Raw genomic sequence first — 21,694 nt, 5'->3', positions numbered from 1 at the left:
TGGAATCTTTGGAAGAATAAACCTGGAACCTGGGTTCAGACTATTAGGGCTGGCAGCCCAGGTTCTCATCCTGGAAGCCGCAGTATACCCAGCTACACGATGTGGGGAATAACCTTTCTACCATATACACCCTCCTCTGTCCAGGTAGACGGGGTGGGGTGGGGGAGAATCCAGAAGGTGAAAGGGTTCAGGCATCTGCACAAGGCCTACCGTCCCTTAGTGCCCATCCAGCCCTCCACAAAGCGCCGGCATTGAGTCCTCCGCACTGGTCTCCAAGTTCAAGGACCGTGGAGGACAAGTGGAGGGGGAGGGACACGAGTGCAGGGAAGGCTAGGCGTCCTCTAACAGCCCCCCCCCCACCCCACCCCGGACCTGCGTCCCCAGGCTAGAGGGTAAGTGGAGGCGCCTGGCTGGGCCCAGTCATCTCCCCAGGTCGTCGGGACCGGATGCCTGAGGGCCCGGCTCTTTCAGCCTACCCCTCGGCTCCAGGCACCTCCGCCCTGGCCCTCAGCGCGTGTTTCTTCTCTCGTGGCCTCGTGGCCCGGATCTGTGTCCCCTGGCCCACTCTGGGGTCCTCTCCGTTCCTCCTGCTGAACCCTCAATCTCCCCTGGGGCCCGCTTCTCTTCTGTCCTACCTCCACCTTCCGGTTTTTAACGCCCCCTTCTACCCCCGTGCCTGCAAGACGCGCTCGATTTTCCCCACCCCACGCAGTTCCCCGAGCTTCGAGCATCCGCCGCTCCCGCAGCCCCCGTTTCCCGGCCCTTCCCCCAGCTTTCCTCCTGACCGTGGGGACAAACGGGGTCCCAGCCCCCCGGGCAGCTGCTCAACAGCAGGAAGCAAAGAATCAGACGCATCCCCACAGGTCCCCGGGCCCCCCGCGCCCGCCGCGCCGGCTGCTGCATGGTCGCCGCGGACCGTAAGCTCCAGCGCGGGCCCCGCCGCGGCGAGGCCAGACCCCGGCGGCAGCTGCGAGCGCCCCCCTCCGGCAGCTCGGCCAACCGCGGCGGCTGGTAACGAGGCCCCCAACCCCTGCTCTTCCGGGTCTTGGCGTCAGAGTCCTCCTTTTAAGAGTGGGCTGCTCCTAAATATAGTTGACCCTCGCTCTAGAACCCCCTCCGGACACCCCCATCTCACACACACACACACACACACACACACACACACACACACGAGAATCGCCTCCATCTCCTTATTTCCAAGGATTAAGGATGGGGGTTGGGAGAGGTGGATATCCTGTGTCATTGAAAATCTGTAAACGGAGCCTGGGCATAGTTCTTGAGAAGTAGGGTCCCCTATCTGGATACCCCTTAAGACCGTGCTGGGTAACGTTGCCTGGGGTCAAACCCAAGCACCTTCAGGCAGCCCTTTAACTTCGCTGGGGCCTCGTTCACCTCCAAGATGAGGATGATAATAGTATTTAGCTCACAGTGTTCCTAGGAGGATTGATTCTTTTAATACCCTGTGAAGCACTTAGAAGTAGGACCGGACTGGCACATAGCAAGTGCTCAGTTAACATTGGCCATGACTGCCCCACCTTTCTACCGCTGCCTCCCGCCGCCCCAGTCCTCGACAAGCTTTCTCCCTGCAAAAATGTCCTCCTGTCAGTCTGTATCTTTTCCAGACCCCATACCACCAACCTTGTTCAAACCACATCATCTCTTACCTGCTACTGAAGTTGCTTCTCATCTGGTTGCCTGGAGTAGCTGATACATCGGGGTGTGTTCCAGGAGCCTAGAATTTGTGCTGTTCCACTCTTGCCTCCCAATAATCTCTTTTATAAGCACCAAGAGGAGCTTTCTAAAATAGAAATTGAAGCATGTTTCACTGTTGCTTCCCCTGCTTCCGTGGCTTTCCTTTACACTTCAGACTAATCGCTGACACACCCCACCCCATGGCTATAAGGCGCGACAAGACCCAGCCTCCCCTTCCTCTCCGGTCTGTTTCCTTCTCTCCCTCTCCCTGCTCCAGCCACACCAGCTTCCTCTCCATTCGTGAATCCCTGAGCTCTTGTTGCAGACTGTTTCCTCCTCTCCCTGTCCTCACGGTTGTCCCTTTGTTTCAGCATAAATACCACCCTTTCAGAGATGTGTTTCTTCTCCCTACGCATCATTACCGCCTCATTTCTATCCCTCTTCTCCACAACACACACCACTGTTTATAATGATTTTTTCGTTTCTACCTCTTCATTGGAGTGTAGTTGTGAGAGGGAGCGGGGGACATGTCAGCGTCCAGCTCCAGACCGATCTCACAGCAGATGCTCAGTACACATTTGTTGAACAAATGAAAGGCACTCTGGGTCCAGAGACAGATAAGAAATGTCTCTGCCTCAGTGTCCTCATCCATGAGATGGGCACGCTGTGAGGGAGCCGTGAGAATGGAATGGCGATGACGGATGTGAGAACAGCGCGTGCTATACAGACACCGTAGGAGCGGAATTCTTCTCCACGTCAGCGTCAGCCTCCCTGGGATTCTCCGACCACAGCCCAAGCCCCATGGGTGGGTGGGAGACCTTGAAACCCAGAAGGGCAGGCCTGGTCTGGAGTAGTATCAGAAGCAGAACTCAGGAGTCCTGCTTCACAGCTCATCAGGGAGATGGGAGAGACCCCAGCTAGTCCTGAGCACAGAAGCTGCTCCCCCTGATGGGAAGAGGGGGAGCCCTGAGACAACCTCACTAAAAGCCAGACTCAGCCTTGGAGGCTCCCCAGGAACTTCTTGTCTGTGGGTTATTTGGGGAGGGGGTGGGGGAAGGGGGCAATGAGCAAAGCATGGGCCTCCATTACTGCGCCTCCTCATGGATCTCCAGGGAAGGAGATAATATCGTTGCGTTGAGGTCTGCAAGACCCTTTGTCGGGGAACAGGGTCTTCCCTCGAGGACGTGATCATCCCTGGTGGAAATCTCCTGGAAAAGAGGCTGTGCGCTAGGGAGCTAAGGAAGGGCGGCCTCCAGGCCCCAGAAGCTGAGTTCAGTGGAGAGCAGCGCCCCCTGGGGGAAGCAAGGGGAGCCTGGCCAGGGGAAGGGGATTTTCCAGGAGACCCCCCACTGACCCTCTCATCTACTTTCTGCCCAGGGCCTATCCTAAGCTTTTCAAGGGTGCATTGAGCAAGAAGGGGGGCATTTCTTTATATCTAATAACCTGATCATCTTAGAGGAACTCCTCTCCTCTTTCAATTTAGAATGTGTCTAATGCCAACTTTTGTATTTGGAGGATTTTATGACCCCACCCTCACCCCTTTTTAAGTAGGCTCCATGCCCAGTGTGGAGCCCAGTGCAGGGCTTGAACTTATAACCCTGAGATCAAGACTTGAGCTGAGATCAAGAGTCGGACACTTAACCGACTGAGCCACCCATGCATGTCCCCCCGCACCTTAATGAGTATTTTTACCTGATGGTTGGGAAAAGTAATACATATACACTGAAGTGGATAAGAGCTAAGGGTGCAGCTCAACAGATTATTGGAGTGTGAACAACCATGTCATGCTTTCCAGGTGACAGAATGCTGCCAGTACCTGCAGAAACACCTCCTTGCTCTTGCCAGGTTACATCTCTCCTCCTTCCCCCCAAAGTTAATCCCTCTCTTGACTTTGGGGGCATAACTCCCTTCCTTATCTTTGTCATTGGGCAACAATGGATGTGCATTGTGTTACTTAAGCACACATTTCTAAAGAGTGGGCTTTAGAAATGTAATTATATGGTGGAACTAGCTTCCTAGGGCTCCTGCAACAAATTACAAGCTTGGTGACTTCAAACAAATGTCATGAGCACACTACGAAGGGGCACACACATGTTGTGTCTTTCCACGATGTCAGCTTTATTCAGTCATAAAGCAAAGTTAAATTGCAATGATAAAGCAGGTTCAGGATTCCAAGCTCGATGACATCTCACCATGTGATTAAACCTGGCTTCTTACATAGCACCCAGAGCAGGGTAGAAGGCAAACCACACAACAAACAAGATAACAGAAGGGTGCAGGGAGTGAACAAACGCGAAGTCAGTCTGTGGGCTCGCAGTTGAGATAAAGCCTCTGTCCGGTCCCAGTCCGCGCTCCGCACTGACTGCTTCTGATGTTCAAGCCCTGAAGGCTCTCGGTTCTGTTCAGAGATCAATCTGGGCAGTTGCCTTTTTGAAGTGGTCAGACATAGAGAGGTTAGGTCTGTAGAGACTGACAGTTGGCTGTCCAAATCCTCCCCTTTTAAAAGGGATTTAATTGGTTTTGGGGGACCCGCAGACCTGCTCTGCTTCTGCTGCTTATCAGTTCTAGGTGCCAGCTGACGCTGGTCCCTGCAAGATCTCCCAGCTGCGATACCTTACCTGCTTCCGTCATAGCCTGACACAGGCCCCTGCTTGACACAACAGACTCCATTTTGCTCTCTACGCAAAAATGTCTTCTCTCACACTTCTGGAGGCCAGAAGTCCAAAATCAAGGTGTTGACAGAGCAATGCTCCCTCCAAAGGCTCTACGGAGTATCCTCCTTTACCTTTGCCAGTTTCTGGGGACTCCTGGCATTCATTGGCTTGTGACAGCATCTCTGCTGTGTCTCTGTGTGTCCATGTCTCCCTCTCTTTTCTCGTATAAAGACACTAATCATTGGATTTAGAGCCCACCTGATCCAGGATGATTTCGTCTCGAGAACTTTAACCAATTACATCTGCAGGACCCAGTTTCCAAATCACGACGCATTCCAGGGTTCCAGGGAGACAGCAATTTTGGAGAGACACTATTCAACTCACTAAATTACAATATGTATTATTTTGTGCTGACTGCTTTTGTTCAACATATTGTGTTTTTTAAAGATTTTATTTGAGAGAGAGAGAATGAGCACGAGTGAGGGGAGGGGCAGAGGGAGAGGGACAAGCAGACTCCCTGCTGAGCAGAGACACCACCCCCCCCCCCGAAAATGGGACTTGATCCCAGGACTCAGGGATCATGATCTGAGCCGAAGTCAGGTGCTTAACCGACTGAGCCACGCAGGCGCCCCTACATTTCATTTTTTTAAAGTAATCTCTATGCCCGGGGTGCCTGGGTGGCCCAGTTGTTAAGCATCTGCCTTCAGCTCAGGTCATGATCCCAGGGTTCTGGGACCGAGCCTCGCATCAAGCTCTCTGCTCCGCTGGGAGCCTGCTTCTTCCTCTCCCACTCCCCCTGCTTGTGTTCCTTCTCTCACTGGTTGTCTCTCTCTCTCTGTCAAATAAGTAAATAAAATCTTTAAAAAAAGGTAATCTCTATGCCCATTGTGGGACTTAAACTCATGACCCCGAGATCAAGAGTCACGTGTTCTACTGGCTGAGCCAGCCAGGCATCCCAACATTATAGTTTATTTTATGTTATTTATTTGAGAGAGAGAGCACGCCTGTGCATGAGCAGGGGGAGGGGCAGAGGAAGAGGGACAAGCAGGCTCCCCACTGAACGGGGAGCCCGACACGGGGCTCATTCCCAGGACCCTGGCATCATGACCTGAGCCAAAGTCAGATGCTTCACCAATTGAGCCACCCAGGCGTTCCCCCAACATTATATTTTAAAAACTTATCCATATCATTGAATGAAACAGTCCTGTATTCATTTTCATTGCTTTATAGTCTTCCATTGTGTGATAACTTTACACTATCATTCAGAAGCCGAGGAACCTCTAGCTTTGGGGGTCCTCAAAATCTTCACAGACACCTTCCAAGGCTCTGGGAGGAGCCCTAGCCATGTGTTCACATGATCAAATATTCGTATATGATTTGCAAAAGTAATTTGTTATACTATGTTTTCTCATTCCAGCTACACCTTTTTCTTGCCTGATTGCCCTGGATAGAAGCTCGAGTCTAATGTTGACTAAAATTGGTGGGAGCAGACATCCTTGTCTTGTTTCTGATCCTTAGGGGGACGGCTTTCAGTCATCATCACTGAGTATGATGTTTATCTGTGGGTTTTTCACGGGTACCCTTTATCAGGTTAAGGAAGTTCCCTTCTATTTCTGGGTGTTAAATGTGTGTGTGTGTGTGTGTGTGTGTGTGTGTGTGTGTGTGTGTGTTTTAATCATGAAAGGATGTTGAATTTGGTCAAATGCTTTTTCTGCATCTATTGAGATGATCATGTGGGTTTTGCATAGAATTCTTCCTTAAACTTTTGTCCTTATTCTTATGAGATATTTGCTTTCATACTAAATTTTGATTTGTAATTTTGTATCCTTCTACTTAAAGAGGGTCCCCAAATTGTATGTTTCAGCCCCCACGAAGCTGGGATCTCTCCCGGTATCTACCGTATTGTGTATGGACCCTCGGGGTTGTTTCCAGTTTGGAAATCTTAGGAACAGGTTCTCTGAATATTCTTGGTGCACATGCAAATGCTTTTGATGCCAGCAGTCTGGGGCCAGGGACTCAGAAGGGGTCTCGCAGGACCAGCCAAGAGGGCTCATGGCTGCACGCAGGATGGAAATCAAATGCGAGCCAGCAGGAGATGAAAGCAGAGTTTACTGAAGGTAGAGAGAGAGTGCATGTACAGACGGAGTGTCTGGGGGAATCAGAAAGGACAGGAGAGAGAGTCTCCTCTTTGCTTGAGATCTAGGGCATTTATTGAGGACTGTGGTCCACTGTACGTGTCCTCTCAGGCATCAAGAACTGGTTAGAAGAAAGACAAGGGCCCAGGTATTAGTCCTTGGAGCCACTGGGGGGCTTGGCGTTGAGATGTCTCATGTGGGTTGTCTGGAATATGCATACGAGGGCTTCGTCCAGTCCTTCTCATCTGGTCCTTCCTTAGATGTTAGCTGTTCTAAAGAAACCCTTAACTCTTTGTCCCTTACAAGGAGGACAATGCTGTTTGCATTATGCAGCATGTGTAAAGTGGGTGAGCAGTCTTGGCAAGAAGAGAAGCAGGAAAAGGAGCAAAAAGCAGATTTTTACAGAGTCCTTCAGTTTCCTTATCTCAATTTTACTGAGGGGTCTACAGAAGTAGAGTAGCTGATCAATGAGGCTAATGACGAACCGACGTCCTAAACTGCTGTCAGTTTACATTCTCACTAACATTGTACGAGAGTTCTTCTTGCTCCACGTCCTCACCAACACTTGGTATTGTCAGATTTTAAAATTTCATGTATCATAGTGGGTGTGTGGTGGTGACTTATCAGGGTTTTAATTTATTAAACCGTTAGATTAAGCCGTATGAAATTGCCATTTTGTAGGTCAAAATGGTCAAATATCAACAATTTCATGATTCAACCTAATATTTCTCTGAGGACTAATGAAGTAGAGTGTGTTTTCATAGATTTAATGGTTTTTTTTATTACAAAGTGCCCATGTAAGTACTTTGCCCATTTTTTTAGATATCTGACTTTTCTTACTGACTGTAGGTCTTATGTACTCTGAATGATGTCTTAATTTCAATGAGGTCAAATATGTCGATATTTTCCTCTATGCGTAGTGTTCTTTGTATCCCATTTAAATCTTCCCCTAACCAAGATCGTAAAGATACTCTCCTTTAATATTTTCTTTCTTTTTTTTTTTAAAGATTTTATTTATTTATTCGACAGAGACAGAGACAGCCAGCGAGAGAGGGAACACAAGCAGGGGGAGTGGGAGAGGAAGAAGCAGGCTCATAGCGGAGGAGCCTGATGTGGGGCTCGAACCCAGAACGCTGGGATCACGCCCTGAGCTGAAGGCAGACGCTTAACCGCTGCGCTACCCAGGCGCCCCTCCTTTAATATTTTCTAAAAGCTTTATTTTGCCATCTATATTTAGATCTAAAATCCATTTGCAATTAATTATGCATATTGTGGGAGGGAGGGTTCCAATTTAATTTTTCCATATGAATATCCAATTTTCAGAGCACAATTTATTGAAAAGATCATCCGAGTTGCCACTTTCAGCATAAATCAAGTGTCAGATATCATTTGTCTCTATTGGTTCTACTGGTTAGTCAACCCTTGAACCAATAATATACTGTCTTAATCAGTTTTGTAATAAGCTTTGATAACTGATAAGGCAATTGTCTTCTTCAAAGTGTTTTAGCTATTTTCATATATATTATAGAACTCACGTGTCAATTTCCACTATTTATATGAACAGCAGAGAGGAGCGAACCCATTACATTATTAGGATTGCACTGAATCTATTTATCAATTTGGAGGATAACCAGTATTTTTACGATATTGAATTTCACATCCACCAATAACACCAATCTTCCAAATTACTTGGACTTCCTTCCATATAAGTTTTTCTAGAGAAATCTTTTTATGCTTCTTCGTAGGTACTTGATGATTATGCTTTGTAGAAGTTGTCCTTTTAAAATTTTCATTTTCTAACTATTCATTGCTGGTCTAAAAAAATAGAATTAATTTTGGTATATTGATTTTTCAGCCAGCTATCTTGATAAACTCTTATTAATTCAAGGAATATAGCCTTTGGATTGTCTATGTAACAAATCATATCAAAAGGACATTTATTCCTCCCCTTTCAGTGTTCCTTTTATCCTGTCTCATCTTATCACCCAAGCTAGGAACCAACAGTACAATGTTGATTCTAAATAGAAAACCAAGCATCCTTGTCTTATTCTCACTCTCAAAGGAACACTGGATTAGTTTAGGCTCTCAGCAGCAGACCTGAGATATTTGGGAGGTAGAGGAAAACACCGGGGGGGGGGGGGGGAGCATGGGGATGCGAGACAAAGGGAGAGTGGCCAGTAAAGGGGGTGTTATCAGGCTTAATCCTGGAGCTTAATTCTGCTGGGGTCAGGGAGCCAGTGTCAACTACCCATGTCAGCGTGATCTCCCAGGATGCGAGGGAGCTGGAGTCTTCTTGAAGAATCTTGGCAGTCTCTGGTTGGAGTCTCTGGGGTGGGGAGCATTAGTTCCCTAGCACTTCCAAATGCCTCCAGTGGAAAACTAGTCAAGCAGCAAATGCATACCCCCTGGGCAAAGAAGTTTTGCTACTGGCAGGTGGAAGTTGGGCCAAGTCTATCGAAGTGATCAAAGTGAGGGATGGAAGTGGGTTACTAACAGTGTCTCCCACCAACACCGCTCATATTTTACTATTACAAACAGCACTGGCAGCCCCTGTGGGATGGCAATGGCTGCCTGAGTCCAGATCTCTCCATACGTCCTCCAAAAATCACCCAGTTCAACCAAAGGAGAAGGAAGGAAATACAAATACTCCTATTTCATGCTTACAGCAGTCTGAGAAAATATTCCAGACTTGGTGATCAAGGGCTGCCACCTGGTCTCTGCAGAAATCCTAGGACCACATCAACACTAGGGGGCGCTCGGTTCCAAAGCAGCGGGCTACGCAGGGTCAAGTCAGTCAAGTTGGCTTCCAAAGGACTGCTTAACCTAAAGGCACGGAGCCACCCAGGCGCCCCGTGAGTGACATTCTTATCTCCAAAGACAGAAAGTTGAGAATGAGAGTGAGAATTCTGGACAAACAGATCTTGTTTTTTTTTTTTCAAATCCTTGTGTTCTCTTAGCCTCCCCACATAGTTCAGTCACCCTTCCACAATCGCCTCTCCTTGTTCAACCCAATACACAAGCATTTAGGGTTTGCTCCTTCTCAGGGTCTTCATTTCCTCAGGAAGGCTTTGTCATGTGACGCCTGTAGGAAACAAATTTGTATGCCCCTTTTCCTGTTAATCTGTCTCGTGTCAATGTCATCCTCAGGGTCAGCCACAAACCCAAGGGTGAAGGTTAAGTTGTACCTAGATGACTTAGCCAGAGGCTTGTAACCCCATGGTGTCCCAAGCCAGCTTGTCACCAGCACACTTAGCACTAACGTTAAGATTGCTGGTGCTCAGGGGGAAAGCCACAAATCAGGCAAACTGCAAGGCAAAGAAGGGGGATGGGGGCACCTGGGTGGCTCAGTAGTTACGCGTCTGCCTTCGGCTCAGGGCGTGATCCCCGCGTTCCAGGATCGAGCCCCATATCAGGCTCCTCTTCTGAGAGCCTGCTTCTTCCTCTCCCACTCCCCCTGCTTGTGGAAAGTTCCCTCTCTCTCTGGCTGTCTCTCTGTCAAATAAATAAAATCTTAAAAAAGGGGGGGGGATGAATAAACATAAGAAGAGGTAGAGGAAGAGGAAGGAAAAGAGGAAGAAAGGAAGGAGAAAAAAGGAGAAAGAAGAAAAGGGAAATGACAGGGGGGAAATTATTAACCAGGGAAAAAAACACTGAATAATAAGAGACTGCTTATAAAAGGTAATGAGACTGACAGGGGCAGGAAGGGGAACCACCCAGACTGTCCAGGGCAGCCCTGGGGGCCTCATGCTGAGTGTGGAGACCTCACGGCGCTGAGATGGGCTCCTGGACTCTTCTGGTAATGGAAGAGCATTGAGGCCACTTCCCAGAAGGGAGGACTAGGGATGGGAGAAGGGACCTTCCCATTGTGGACCCACCTACCCACGCCCACTTCAGGCACGGCCTTCAGGAAAAGAGATCTGAGATCAGGTCTCCATCAGCTCCCAGGAGCTGTGGCCTCCTCTACCTGCCCCCTCCCCACCCCTCTGTTCTGGTTCCAGAGGTCAAGTCAGGTTTGACTCCCACTCTTCTGGTCTCCAAATAAGCGCCACAGAACGAGTCTGAGTGAGAAATCCACTTTAATAATCCAGCTTCAGCTCAGCTGACCACTTCTCAAGTGCAAGAGAAGTCTTTCCAAGAGGCCTCAATCCACTAGGAGGTTACGGCTCAGAGAAGGGAACAGCTCAAAGAAGCCCTAAAATGGAAAGCAACATAGGATCTGGAATCAATGGAGGCCAGAGGGGGGTGCCCCACAGCACACCTCCCGCCAACACAGGGCCCAGCCAGAGAGGCCCAGTTCACCCACACTTGACAACTGCCCCAGTCTTCCCATCTCCTGCCCCCTCTCTGTCCTCTCATTATCCTCTGGGGGCTGATGAGGGCCCCTGTGCCTGGAGAAGAATGGGAACCCTTCCTCTCCTACATGGTAGGCCCAGGACAGCCACCTCCCGTCAGCCAAGCTGGCCACCTAGCGATGGTGACATTGCCCCCAGCAACCAATCCAGGCACCGGGGAAGGAAGGAGCCCAGCTGCCGTGAGGATGGGTGAGGTGGGAGTCACCTTGAAGAGGGTGAGGGTCTGGAGTACTCCTGAGGTACAGGCGGTCTCCCGGATGGAGTGCATGGCCAGTTGGGGGCTGCCTAAATCTAGAACCCGCAGCCCCAGCCGAGAAGCCAAGATAGGTCCGATGGTGGTTCCACAGGGAGAGTCATTCCGGACCATGAGATCCTAGGGAGGGGAGGAGAGGTGTCTGCTCGTTAAGCCCAAAGAGGGAGTCGCCTAAGAACTGCTGAAAGGGGCCCACTTCTGCCCCTTGGAGAGCGGATGTGACCAAAATGAAAACAGGAAGCACACATTAAATGGCAGGCCCAAGGGACAGTATATTCTGAATTGGTTCCATTCTCTCCACCCTAATTCTGGCTACCAGCACCTTGCCTTCCATTAAGAATCCATAGTAGGCAAGGGAATTAAAGAAAAAAAAAGGTACCATTTACATCAACCTCTTGCTTAACATACACTCTCTCCCCGCCCCCATACACACACAAAGAACAATCATTCAGTGGTGCCTGGGTGGCTCAGTCGTTAAACCTCTGCCTTCAGCTCAGGTCATGATCCCAGGGGCCTGGGATCTAGCCCCGCATTGGGCTCCCTGCTCAGTGGGAAGCCTGCTTCTCCCTCTCACACTCCTCCTGCTTGTGTTCCCTCTCTCGCTTCCTCTCTCTCTGTCAAATAAATAAATAAATAAAATCTTTAAAAAAAAAAAGAACAACCATTCAGCAGTTTTAGTGTTTTTAGAAATATTGCTATTGGCATTCTAAAACCATTTTCCTTATATTCTGGCAAAAAAATAAATAAATAAGAAAATCATAATATGACATTCAGTATTAAGATTTTTTTTAAAGATTTTATTTATTCATTTGACAGAGATAGAGACAGCCAGCAAGAGAAGGAACACAAGCAGGGGGAGTGGGAGAGGAAGAAGCAGGCTCCCAGCGGAGGAGCCTGATGTGGGGCTCGATCCCAGAACGCCGGGATCACACCCTGAGCCGAAGGCAGATGCTTAACGACTGTGCCACCCAGGCGCCCCCAGTATTAAGATTTTTAGTGTAAGGGAAAACAGAATTATAAAATCAGATAAATTAAGTAATAACTATTATTCTTTTGAATAAGAATTATAGTATTAAATCACGATTTTCAAAGTATGTATTTTTTTCTAGCTATGTCAACAGAAATGACCCCAAAGCACTGTCCCCCATGATAACAATGGTGCCAGATCATGGTCTCTAAAATCACCATTCAAATGAACAAGATGAGCCTGCAATTTCTTGTTGTACAGAGAGCAAGAAAACTTTCAAGGGTCCTGTCAAAGGCCACGTGTCGAAAGGACTCCCATTGGTCAAAGTTATGACTGAGGATGAAATAAGGTGACTACAGGGGCACCTGGGTGGCTCACTCAGTTAAGCACCTGATTCTTGATTTCGGTTTGCGTCATGATCTCAGGGTCTTGGGATCGAGCCCCGTGTCAGGCTCTGTGTTCAGTGGGAAGTCTCCTTGAGATTCTCTCTCTCTGCCCCTCCCCCTGCTCTCTCTCTCTCTCAAATAAATAAAATCTTAAAAAAAAAAATTACTACAGTGCATTGGATCCACACTAAACCAATGAAAATCTGATTTAATGTCCGCAAAGGAAAAGAAAAAAACCTCTATGTGTCACCATTTGACGTGGCTATTAACATGCGTCACCTTGAAAACTGGGTATAAAAGGGAAAGAATGAGCATTTATCTGGTCTTTCCAGTAGAAACCATATTTCGTGATAACTAAATAGCCCTAGTTGATGGGGAGAAAGTTCCGCTTCCCAGAAGAATAGCAGCTAATATCTACAGAAGGGATGACTCGTAGAAGGGATGAATCGGGGAATGAAATTGATTTCGGCAAGGATTATCAATGGGTGTCAAAACCATTAGGTATCTGGCCAGTAGGAAACTCATCACTGGCACAGGACACTGTCCATCCAGAGGAGAAAACTCCCAGATGACGGAGGGACTGGAGGGCACCCCAATCGGGTGCTCAATCTTATCATCACGAAGGGCTGATCACCCAGATAATACGTGTATGATGCAACACGAAGGACACACCCGTCATGATGTCTTCTGGCCAAAAATGTCTAACTTGAATCTATCAAGCCTTTGGGTAGGAATTCCAGTTTACAGGAAATACAGGGCCTAGAGGCACCAGCTAAACGACCCCAAGAGGAAGCAACCAGACAAATCCAGAAAGTGAGACATTATGTGGGATGATGAGCCTTATTTCTTTAACAAGTCAATGTTATTTATTTTTTTTAAGATTTATTTATTTATTTGAGATGGAGAGTGAGCATACGAGTGGGAGGGGCAGAGGGAGAGGGAGAGAGAATCCCAAGCAGACTCTACGCTGAGTGCAGAGTCCGACACGGGGCTCAATCTCACAACCCTGAGATCGGGACCTGAGCCAAAACCAAGAGTCCGATGTTTAACTGACTGCATGCCCCAGGTCAACATTATTTTAAAAGGGGGTGGTGAGGGCTGCCCTACACTATGAGCCATTTAAGCCATGAATCAACCAGACGTAACATGAGGGTCCTGAACTAGATACTGCGGTGGGACAAACGTCTGTAAAGACTGTTTTGGGGACAACTAGGGAAAACTGAAAATGATCTGGGGTCACCTGGCTGGCTCAGTTGGTAGAACATGCAACTCTCGATCTCGGGATCGTGAGTTCAAGCCCCACGTTGGGCGTAGAGCTTAACTTTAAAAAAAAAATGATCCATACGTTAGGATTAGATACAAATTTACGGAAACAAAAGCGTACTGGAATGAAAAGGCAGAGAATACAGAGTGAAGAGGAAGCAAACAATATATCCAAAATAATTCCACTTGTTATAAGATATGTGGTAAGTATATGCATAGAAAGAAAATCTGGAAGCACATACACAAATCTCTGTGGGTTCATGTTTTCTTATTTCTATTGGCATTTCCTGATTTTTTTAAGTACACATGTCCTGCTTCTGCTGTGAGTTTAATTAAAGAAAATTCCGCCCATGTCTTCTCGCTGCCTTAGAAGAACACGCAGACCCCCTTCCATGGCCTAGGAGTCCCTCACGACTGGCCTGGGCAGGCTTCTCTCCCTTGCACTCTGGCTCTCGCCCGCCCCAAGCGCACTCCTGTGCCTAGTGGGGCCTTTGCACGGGGCTGCTCTCCCTGCAGACTCACCCACAGCTGCCTCTTTCTCAACAGTAAAGTCTCGGCTCCAAGTGTCACTTCCTCAGAGAGGCCTCCCAAGAAGGGAACAACTCAGGTCCACATGCAGCAGTGGGGGGCCGTGTGGCAGGGAGCCGGGAGGCAGGATGCCAGCACCCAGCCCTGACCCACCAGGACCTGCTGGCTCTGTGTCACTGGACCCCCGGGGCCCCAGTCCTCTACCTCCACCTATTTCTGACGACCTGAGCCATTGCCACGGCAAGAATGAAAACGAGCAGGCGGGAGTTCCAGTCTCCCCAGCCCTGAACTTCACGTACAGAGGACCCCAGGGTGTGGAAGAGAGACAGGACGAGCTGGATGGGTAAAAAGCAGGACTAGACCCACGTGCCACGAGCACACCGTACCTTCAGGTCTCACAGAAATCCAGCAGGAGACGCGTCATCCTCAGCCCCATTTTACAGGTGGGGAAATGGACTCAGAGAAACGGAGCGCCTGGTCCTCAGCCTCGGGGCTAGAGCCCCGCCGCACACCCAGCACTGAGCCCAGCGCGGCCTCCATCCAAAACCCGTTCTTCTCACTCTACTGGAACCCCATCCACCAAAGGTGGGCTCCCAGGCCCCCCCTTTCACTGGGGGCCCCTCTGCTTATGCCCCTCCCCCCCAACCCCACTCCCTCTATCCCGTCTTCCCAGGCAGGGCCCGGCCTCACCTGCAGAGGCACCCCGACCTTATTGGCCACCTCTCGGATCAGGGCCTCGGAAACTGCATTGGATGCATAGCGCTGCTTGCTGTTCACCTTGATCACAGGGCCCTGGGGACAGGGAGACCAGCAAGCGAGAGTGAGGCACACAGGGGTGATGGGCCCACAGGGAAGGAGACGAGGCCCAGAACCAGCCAGGCCGTCAAGTCCCTAAGGAGAAACAGGAGCATCTCACCTTGTGGAATAAGGGCCGGTGGTTCTCCTCATGCTTGTCCCTGTAAGAGACCGAGTAAAGGCTGGGATGGCGGACAGGAGGCAGGCCCGTCAGCACCCACCTCCATCTATCCCCTGGAAACATCACTAACACACCACACCATTCTTCCCCTCCCAGCCCGCAGGAGCTGATGGGCACGCTGAACACACCATCCCAGGCGGCCTCTGGCAGTAGGTGGAAAGAAATCTGCGGAGTCTACTCAACATACCAGGGTTGGGCATTACATGGCTTTGACCCACTAGGGTCTTGGCACAATCAAAAGGAAGCCACCACTGACCTTCCCGCCAGGAGGAGGAGGAAGGGGAAGGGAGAGAGGCCAGGCCCAGGGCTGAGCCTTAAGGCGGGCTCGCTTGGGTCTCCAGTTGTGAGGACTGCATGCCGGGCCCAGCAGACTCACAGATAGTTGGGGTGCACAGCGTGGGCCATGTCTGCGCTGATCATGTAGGACTTGGGGATGGCCTCCTCGAAGGCCGTCAGGTGCTGGAACGAGGCTGAGATTCGGCGCAGCACCAGCTCTGTCAGCAATGACTGCGCCCCTTGGGCGCTCTCGGAGCCCACCTGGTGAGAGCAGAGACTGGCTCTGGGGTCTGGGCTCAGGGGCCGGAGCTGGGAGCCAGGGAGAGGAGCCCAACACCCAGGACCACCACTGATGCCTGGGACCCCGCTGACTCAGTGACTGAAGAATGCGGGGTGTTGTCAGCAACTTCCCCAACTCCGTGCCCCTGAAAACATGATGGGGGGCTGGGGCTGAACTAGTCCTACGTCATCTCTGGGGCAGAAAGAGCATTTTCTGTGGGCTTCCTGCACCTGCCTCGCCTCCTCCTCTCCTGACCTTCACATCTGGGGTTCAGGACAGGTGCCCCACCATGCTGGCCAGTCACATTTTATGCACGTAACAGAGACTGCTAACTATCCACGCTATCCTGCACAAGAAAACACCCAAATTGCAGCTGAGCACAGGACTACCCAGTTAGAGAGGCCACCCCTAGCTTTCCCTTGCATTAAACATGGCCATACCGACCGAGTTCCACAGAACACAGCCAGTGACGAATGCCATCTTCGGGTTGTGCCTTAAAAGGATGGGCGGGCCCCCTCCCTCTGCCCTTTCCTCTCGTCCTCCTCACTCAGTATAGACACGATGGCAGGAGCTGGAACAGCCAGCCAGCCGGGATCCTGAGATGGAAGCCAAGTGCTCAGGACGGCAGACACCTGTCCTGAACTGCTCACTCTGACCCGTGTTGTTCCAGGGGCGAGAAGGACCCGTGTGTCCAGGCTGTGGCGGTGTCTAAGAGTGCATCTCACGGGAGCACGCGGAGTGAGGCCCCACTGCACGCAGAGCCCTGGGACTACAGGATGAAGGGCAGAGTCCCCGTCCTCGAGGAACTCACCCTGTGGCACACACAGCGACGTGGGAGATATGGTCCTAGTTCTAGAAGCAGACACATGCTGAGCGAGGGCGACCAGGTGCTAAGGGAGCACAGGCCTTCCCATCTCCATGGCTTCCAGAACAGCCCTGGCTTACGATGGGTGCCTGGCACAAGCTGGCTGCGGGAAGCCTCACAGAGGGGACCCTCCACAGAAGAGACCCTCCACAAAGCCCTCTACGTACCTCTTCGTTGTCATAGAGAGCGATCATGCGCACGTGGGGCTCCGCGGCCAAAGAGGCAGGGGCCGCACAGGAGTCGATCAAAGCCTGTTCGGGGGGATCAAGGGCATCCTCTTCACTCGTCCTTCCTCCAGAACCCTGCCCCCCAACACCTGGGAGGTTCACGCTCCCGGCCTGCCTTCTGTCGTCATGGCCAGGATGATGGGCTGGGGCTCTGACTGGCCTTCATCGCTTATGACATTGCCTGGCATGTGGGAGACCTTCTCAGCGGGGCTGGGAGAACCACCCTCTGGATGTGCCCCATACCTGCCCACGGGAAAGGCAGGAGGATGAATAAAATGCAGGGGAAGAGTGGAGAATCCGGGGAAGTCAAACACACCACACAGAGCACAGAAACTAATTGGCTCCAGTGAAAAGATCGAGACCCACAGAGGGGACTGGTACGCCAGCAAGGGGACACAGCTGGCTGGCTGCAGAAGCTGATACAGGTCCCAGGTTCGGCCCTGGTCTCCATTAAAGTCCAAAGCCTCTCTCCAAGAATAGGATGGGGCAGGAGGGAGAGAGATGAAAAGACAGAAAACGAGAGGAAAGGAAGAAATAGAATAGACTAGGGGAGAAAGAAGGCCAGGACACCAAAGTGACCAGAAGGAGAAGAGATGGCCCCACGGAGACCCCAAGGCACAGACAGCAGGCTGTGTGGGTGCAAACTCGGAGGGCAGGGGGAGCAGAGGGAGGCGGGTGGTGCTGCCTTATGAGGCCCTAAGGCCTCTCCCCGGAAGCGGAGGCTCACGTAAAGAACACGCAGCGGAGCCAGGGGAGGAGACACCGCTGTCCCCCGCCTCAGCCCCGGCCCCTCCCCACGGTCCCCCTAGCACCAGCAGACGGAGGAGGTGGCCACTGGCCCTCTTAGGACCTGCTGGGCCTTGAGGCAGCCCCTGACCACGGCTGCCCTGGGGGGCCCCAGCGGCTCACCTGCAGGGCACAGAAGCAGCTATGGAGGTTGTCCAGCCGGGGGGCGAAGATGAACTCCTCGTAGGCACCACCCAGCACCTAGAAGCACAGGACAGTCGGCCCAACCTTCAAGCCTCCACCCCAACTCACCTGCTTCTCCCTGCTCCCAAAGGCCTGGGTTTGAGCGAGCCTCCTTGGCTCTGTGTGCAACCCGCCCTGTCCCCCGGCTTAGGGCGCCATGATCCTGCTGGGTGGGACAGAGTGGACAATGGGGAACGGAACTGGGCAGGAGCTGAGGGATGGCAGGTGATGCCCATGGTTCCTACCAGTTCCTGGGGGACGGGGAAAAGGGGGGAGGCTGAACAGACACAAGAAACGCTAAGGAAATAAACAGAAGAGGAGACCAGCCCAGAAACGGTGCACCTTCAAACAGGACTGAACATCCAAAGATTTCATAATCTACTGTGGGCAACTGAGAGGGACTCGAGGGCAGGCTCCAGATAAAGGGGGGCCGCATCTGGGCCTTCTGCCCTCAGAGGTGCAGGGCCAGGGTGGGTCAAAGTACACAGTGACCCCCTGTAGCAGAAATTCCTAGGAGGGGAAAAATCTGTGGAGGGGCTGATTCTCAGGGCCCACTGTAGGCATCCGAGGAGGCAGGTCTGGAGCACGAAAGTGCCCTTTTGAGAACTACTGGCCGGGAGGCAGAGGGACATGGTGTCTACTGGGAAGAAGAGGGATGAGAGTAACCGAGGGACTGGCCGAGGTGGTGAGTACTTTAGGGGATACACTGGGGCAGGCAAGGATCCCCACGACCCCCACCCATGAGTCCCTACAGCCATTCCTTACCGCAGGCTGGGTGTCAGCAAGGCAGAGTTCCATCTCCAAGATATCCTCGGGGCTCAGTCCCAGGTGGGCACAGAGAAGGGACATGAGGACGGAGTGGTGCCGGTCATCCTGCAGGGCAGAAGCATGCCAGGAGGAAGGAGGTCTGCTCTTCCCCTCCTCCCCCTTCTCAGGGAATCAGTCCCTTCCCCCTCTCCCCCACCCCTTCCCATGAGCAGGGGACTCTCTTACTGCAGCATTGACAGGCCCAGGCTCAGGAGTCCCCTTCTCCAGCTCCTCCTGGACTGCTGTGGCAAGAATGGGGACTCTGGGGAGACACGGGAGGAAAGTGTGGGGCGAGCCGGGGGGCACGGCAACCCTGAGCTCGGGCATCTCCCAATGGGAACTGCCCTTGCCCTTCGATTCCCAGCTCACTTCCCAAATGGCAGAGCTATGAGGGCCCTCGGATATCATCAATCGGGTCCCAAGAGTAGGACCTGGCTGTGGCAACCACGAGGCAGCAGGGGCCCAGGTCCCACTGGGTCCCTTCCACCACCTGCTGCCACGGCCCTCCCTCCCAGTCACCGCAGCCCTTGCCCCAGGCTCACAAGTGCATCTCCATGTTGGGCCCAAAGTTCTCGTTGACGTTGCGCTGCAGATGGATGGCCAGGTGTGGGATGCGGAGAATGGGCCGGTCCACGTGCACCAGCCGCTGTTCCAGCTGGCCTGAGTTAGGGCACTGTGGCCCACCAGGCCAGGTCAAAAGATGGCGCCTCCCAACCACAGCGGGTTAAAGCCCCCCCACTTCACCCAGACTAACCAACGTGATCCTCAAACCCAGACTGCCCCACACCCCCTTCCCTGGGGAGCTCGCCACTGGTACCCTGAAGGAACGTCACAGTCAATCCTCAAGCAGCTGAAGGTGAGAACCTCCCAGGCCCAATCCCAGTTCCCACCTTGACAATGACTCGTCCAGCCAAGGTCAGGTCCCGGTCAAACCAGGTGCTCCAGATCCCACCACCATAGGTCTCCACGCCAACCTGCTGGAAACCCACCTGGCTGCGGCGGGACCGCCGTTTCACCTAAGTGTGAAGATGGGGAATGAGAAGTCAGAGAAGGCTGAATGGCATGATTTGGAGGTGAGACAGACGGACCGAGACCTAAGGAACACAGAAAGAATATGGCTGACGAAGAAGAGCCCAAAGTGTGGAGGAAAGGGGGCAACAAGTCTCCCCCGTTGCAGGAATAGGCCCCCAATTTGTACCTCTCCACTCCCTTTTGCCCTGTATTGCGGTGATGCCTCCCCTACCCCAGCCCCAGGTCCTCACCCGGAGGCAGGGGCTGTCCGTGTGGGCCCCAATGAGGCTGAAACCATTGCCAGGAACATACTGGCCTCCCACAGCAAAAGCGATGATGGTGGAGGAGTTCCTGGTCAGGAAGTACTGGGGGGTGGGGAGGGGGGAGATTGATTTGATTAGCTAGCCAGCTGGCACAAAGGACTTTGAGTCCCAGACTAGGGACCTGGTTCTCTGCCCCCACCCCACCCCACGTACCTTGCTCTCTGGCTTGATATCCCAGCTTTCCGTCTCTTTGAGTTCATGGAAGCCAGCCTGGAGGAGGCGGCTGCGGCACTCGGCCACGGCTGTACAAAAAGAGCCCTTTCATAGCGACGGAAGCGGATTGGGGACAACCGGCCACCACCCTCCTCCCCTGTCCTGGTCACTTACCGTGGAAAGGAGAGGGGCTCCGGTTGACGAACTTGAGGAGTTCCCGGGCCGCGGCCTGCACCGCCTCTTTGCGGGCCCTACCGGTCATGGCCACCTAGTGGGGGCGGGAGGGTGGGGGTGCTGCTCAGACTCCTACGAGGTTTGGGACCCTTGATTTATATTATCCAGGCCCCGGGAACCACCTCCCCCCCACCACAAGCCCCATTCCCGCGAAGTGATTGCTCTAAGGCTCAGACCTCTGTTTCCGCCCCTTTCCCCACCGACAGAGGCAGATGCCGGGCCAAACCTCTTTCCGCCGAAAGCTCCAGCCCTCTCGCCAAAGTATCAGAACCCCAGCCGCACTCCCCGCCCAGATCGCCCAAGACGTCCCGCCCCCTAATCCGAGCTTTAGCCCGGCCCCCTAAATCCCACCCCCACGTGCCTGCCCAGCCCAGAAATCCCGGTCGGTTCCGAGCTCCAGGCTCCCAAGCGGACCCCTAACTCCAAGCCGGCCTGCACCAAGCAGCCAAAGTCCTATTGGCCGGGGAATTAACCCCCCCGCCCCGCCCATGCTCCCAGTCTTTCGCAGGCCACCCTTCCCAGCCCCAGGAAGATCAGGTCACGGAGGCCGGACTTTCGGTTTCGCTTTGGGTCAGGCACAGCCCTCACCTCAGCGCGCTGTTGAGCTTAGGCCCGAGCGGACTCCGAGCCGGGTCTGGAACCGGAGTTAGAGCTGGGCAGGCCGTGGACACCTACCTGCATGGCCCCACGCGTGGGCTCGCGTCCGCTAGCCCTGCCCCCGTGCTCGGCCCGCCCCCTAAGCCCGCCCCGCCCCCGCCGCACCGTCTGTTCCGCCCCTCTCCAGGCCGCCCCGCCCCCGCCGCCCCGTCTGCTCCGCCCCTCATTCGTTCGCTCCGCCCGCCCCGCCCCCGCCGCGCCCTCTGCTCCGCCCCTCTCTAGGCCTCGCCGCCCGCCCCGCCCCCGCTGTCAGCGGTGGTGGCGGGGTCCCTCTGCTGCCCCGGAGGTGCTAGGACAGCCGCGAGCCGCGCGCGCCCACGCCTGCCCCGGGTTAGAGAGTACAAGGAAAAACTCGCCCCTGGCAGCTCACCTGGTCCGACGAGTACTGTACAAAGTGCTCTCTCTCGCCACAGGCACCCTTGTGATAATAAAAGCAACAGGGCTAGTGTTCATGGGACGCTCACGGTGAGCTTTAGATAAGGCTTCGTGTGTTATCTGTTTAATCTTCACAACAGCTCTATCAACTTTGTACTTTCACTGTCCCCATTTTATACATGAACAAAACCAAGTACAGAGACGAACCACCCGTCCAGGGCAGTAATGGCAGGGGTGGGGTTTGGACTCAATTAATTTGACTCCAGAGGCCTGGAACAAGCCGCCCTCAGATCTTTCCTGGCCCTTTTCAT

The 21,694-nt window shown here is 52.6% G+C and overlaps 1 protein-coding gene across 5 annotated transcripts; it reads right to left on the bottom strand.

The window, feature by feature from the left end:
* Positions 1-10,540: 10,540 nt before the first annotated feature.
* LOC103662878 (aspartyl aminopeptidase) lies at positions 10,541-21,100 on the bottom strand. 5 transcript variants are annotated; one of them, XM_040640149.1, is made up of 15 exons: positions 21,027-21,100; positions 20,292-20,385; positions 20,118-20,206; positions 19,893-20,006; positions 19,521-19,646; positions 19,173-19,303; positions 18,817-18,892; positions 18,589-18,696; positions 17,764-17,841; positions 16,795-16,878; positions 15,583-15,743; positions 15,147-15,186; positions 14,921-15,022; positions 11,039-11,206; positions 10,541-10,673 (listed from the first exon to the last, which is right to left on the bottom strand). In XM_040640149.1, the coding sequence occupies exons 1-15, from the start codon at positions 21,030-21,032 to the stop codon at positions 10,623-10,625; spliced, it is 1,428 nt and encodes a 475-aa protein (XP_040496083.1). In that variant the 5' UTR covers positions 21,033-21,100; the 3' UTR covers positions 10,541-10,622. The 5 variants fall into 5 exon arrangements, with proteins under 5 accessions (XP_040496083.1, XP_040496089.1, XP_040496074.1 ...); XM_040640155.1 differs by having other exon boundaries at positions 20,940-21,077; XM_040640140.1 differs by lacking the exon at positions 21,027-21,100 and adding an exon at positions 20,713-20,733.
* Positions 21,101-21,694: the final 594 nt, after the last annotated feature.

The sequence above is a fragment of the Ursus maritimus genome, unplaced genomic scaffold (assembly GCF_017311325.1).
Source record: "Ursus maritimus isolate PB19 unplaced genomic scaffold, ASM1731132v1 scaffold_1, whole genome shotgun sequence".
NCBI lineage: Eukaryota > Metazoa > Chordata > Mammalia > Carnivora > Ursidae > Ursus > Ursus maritimus.
This window is presented reverse-complemented; position numbering and strand designations above follow the sequence as displayed.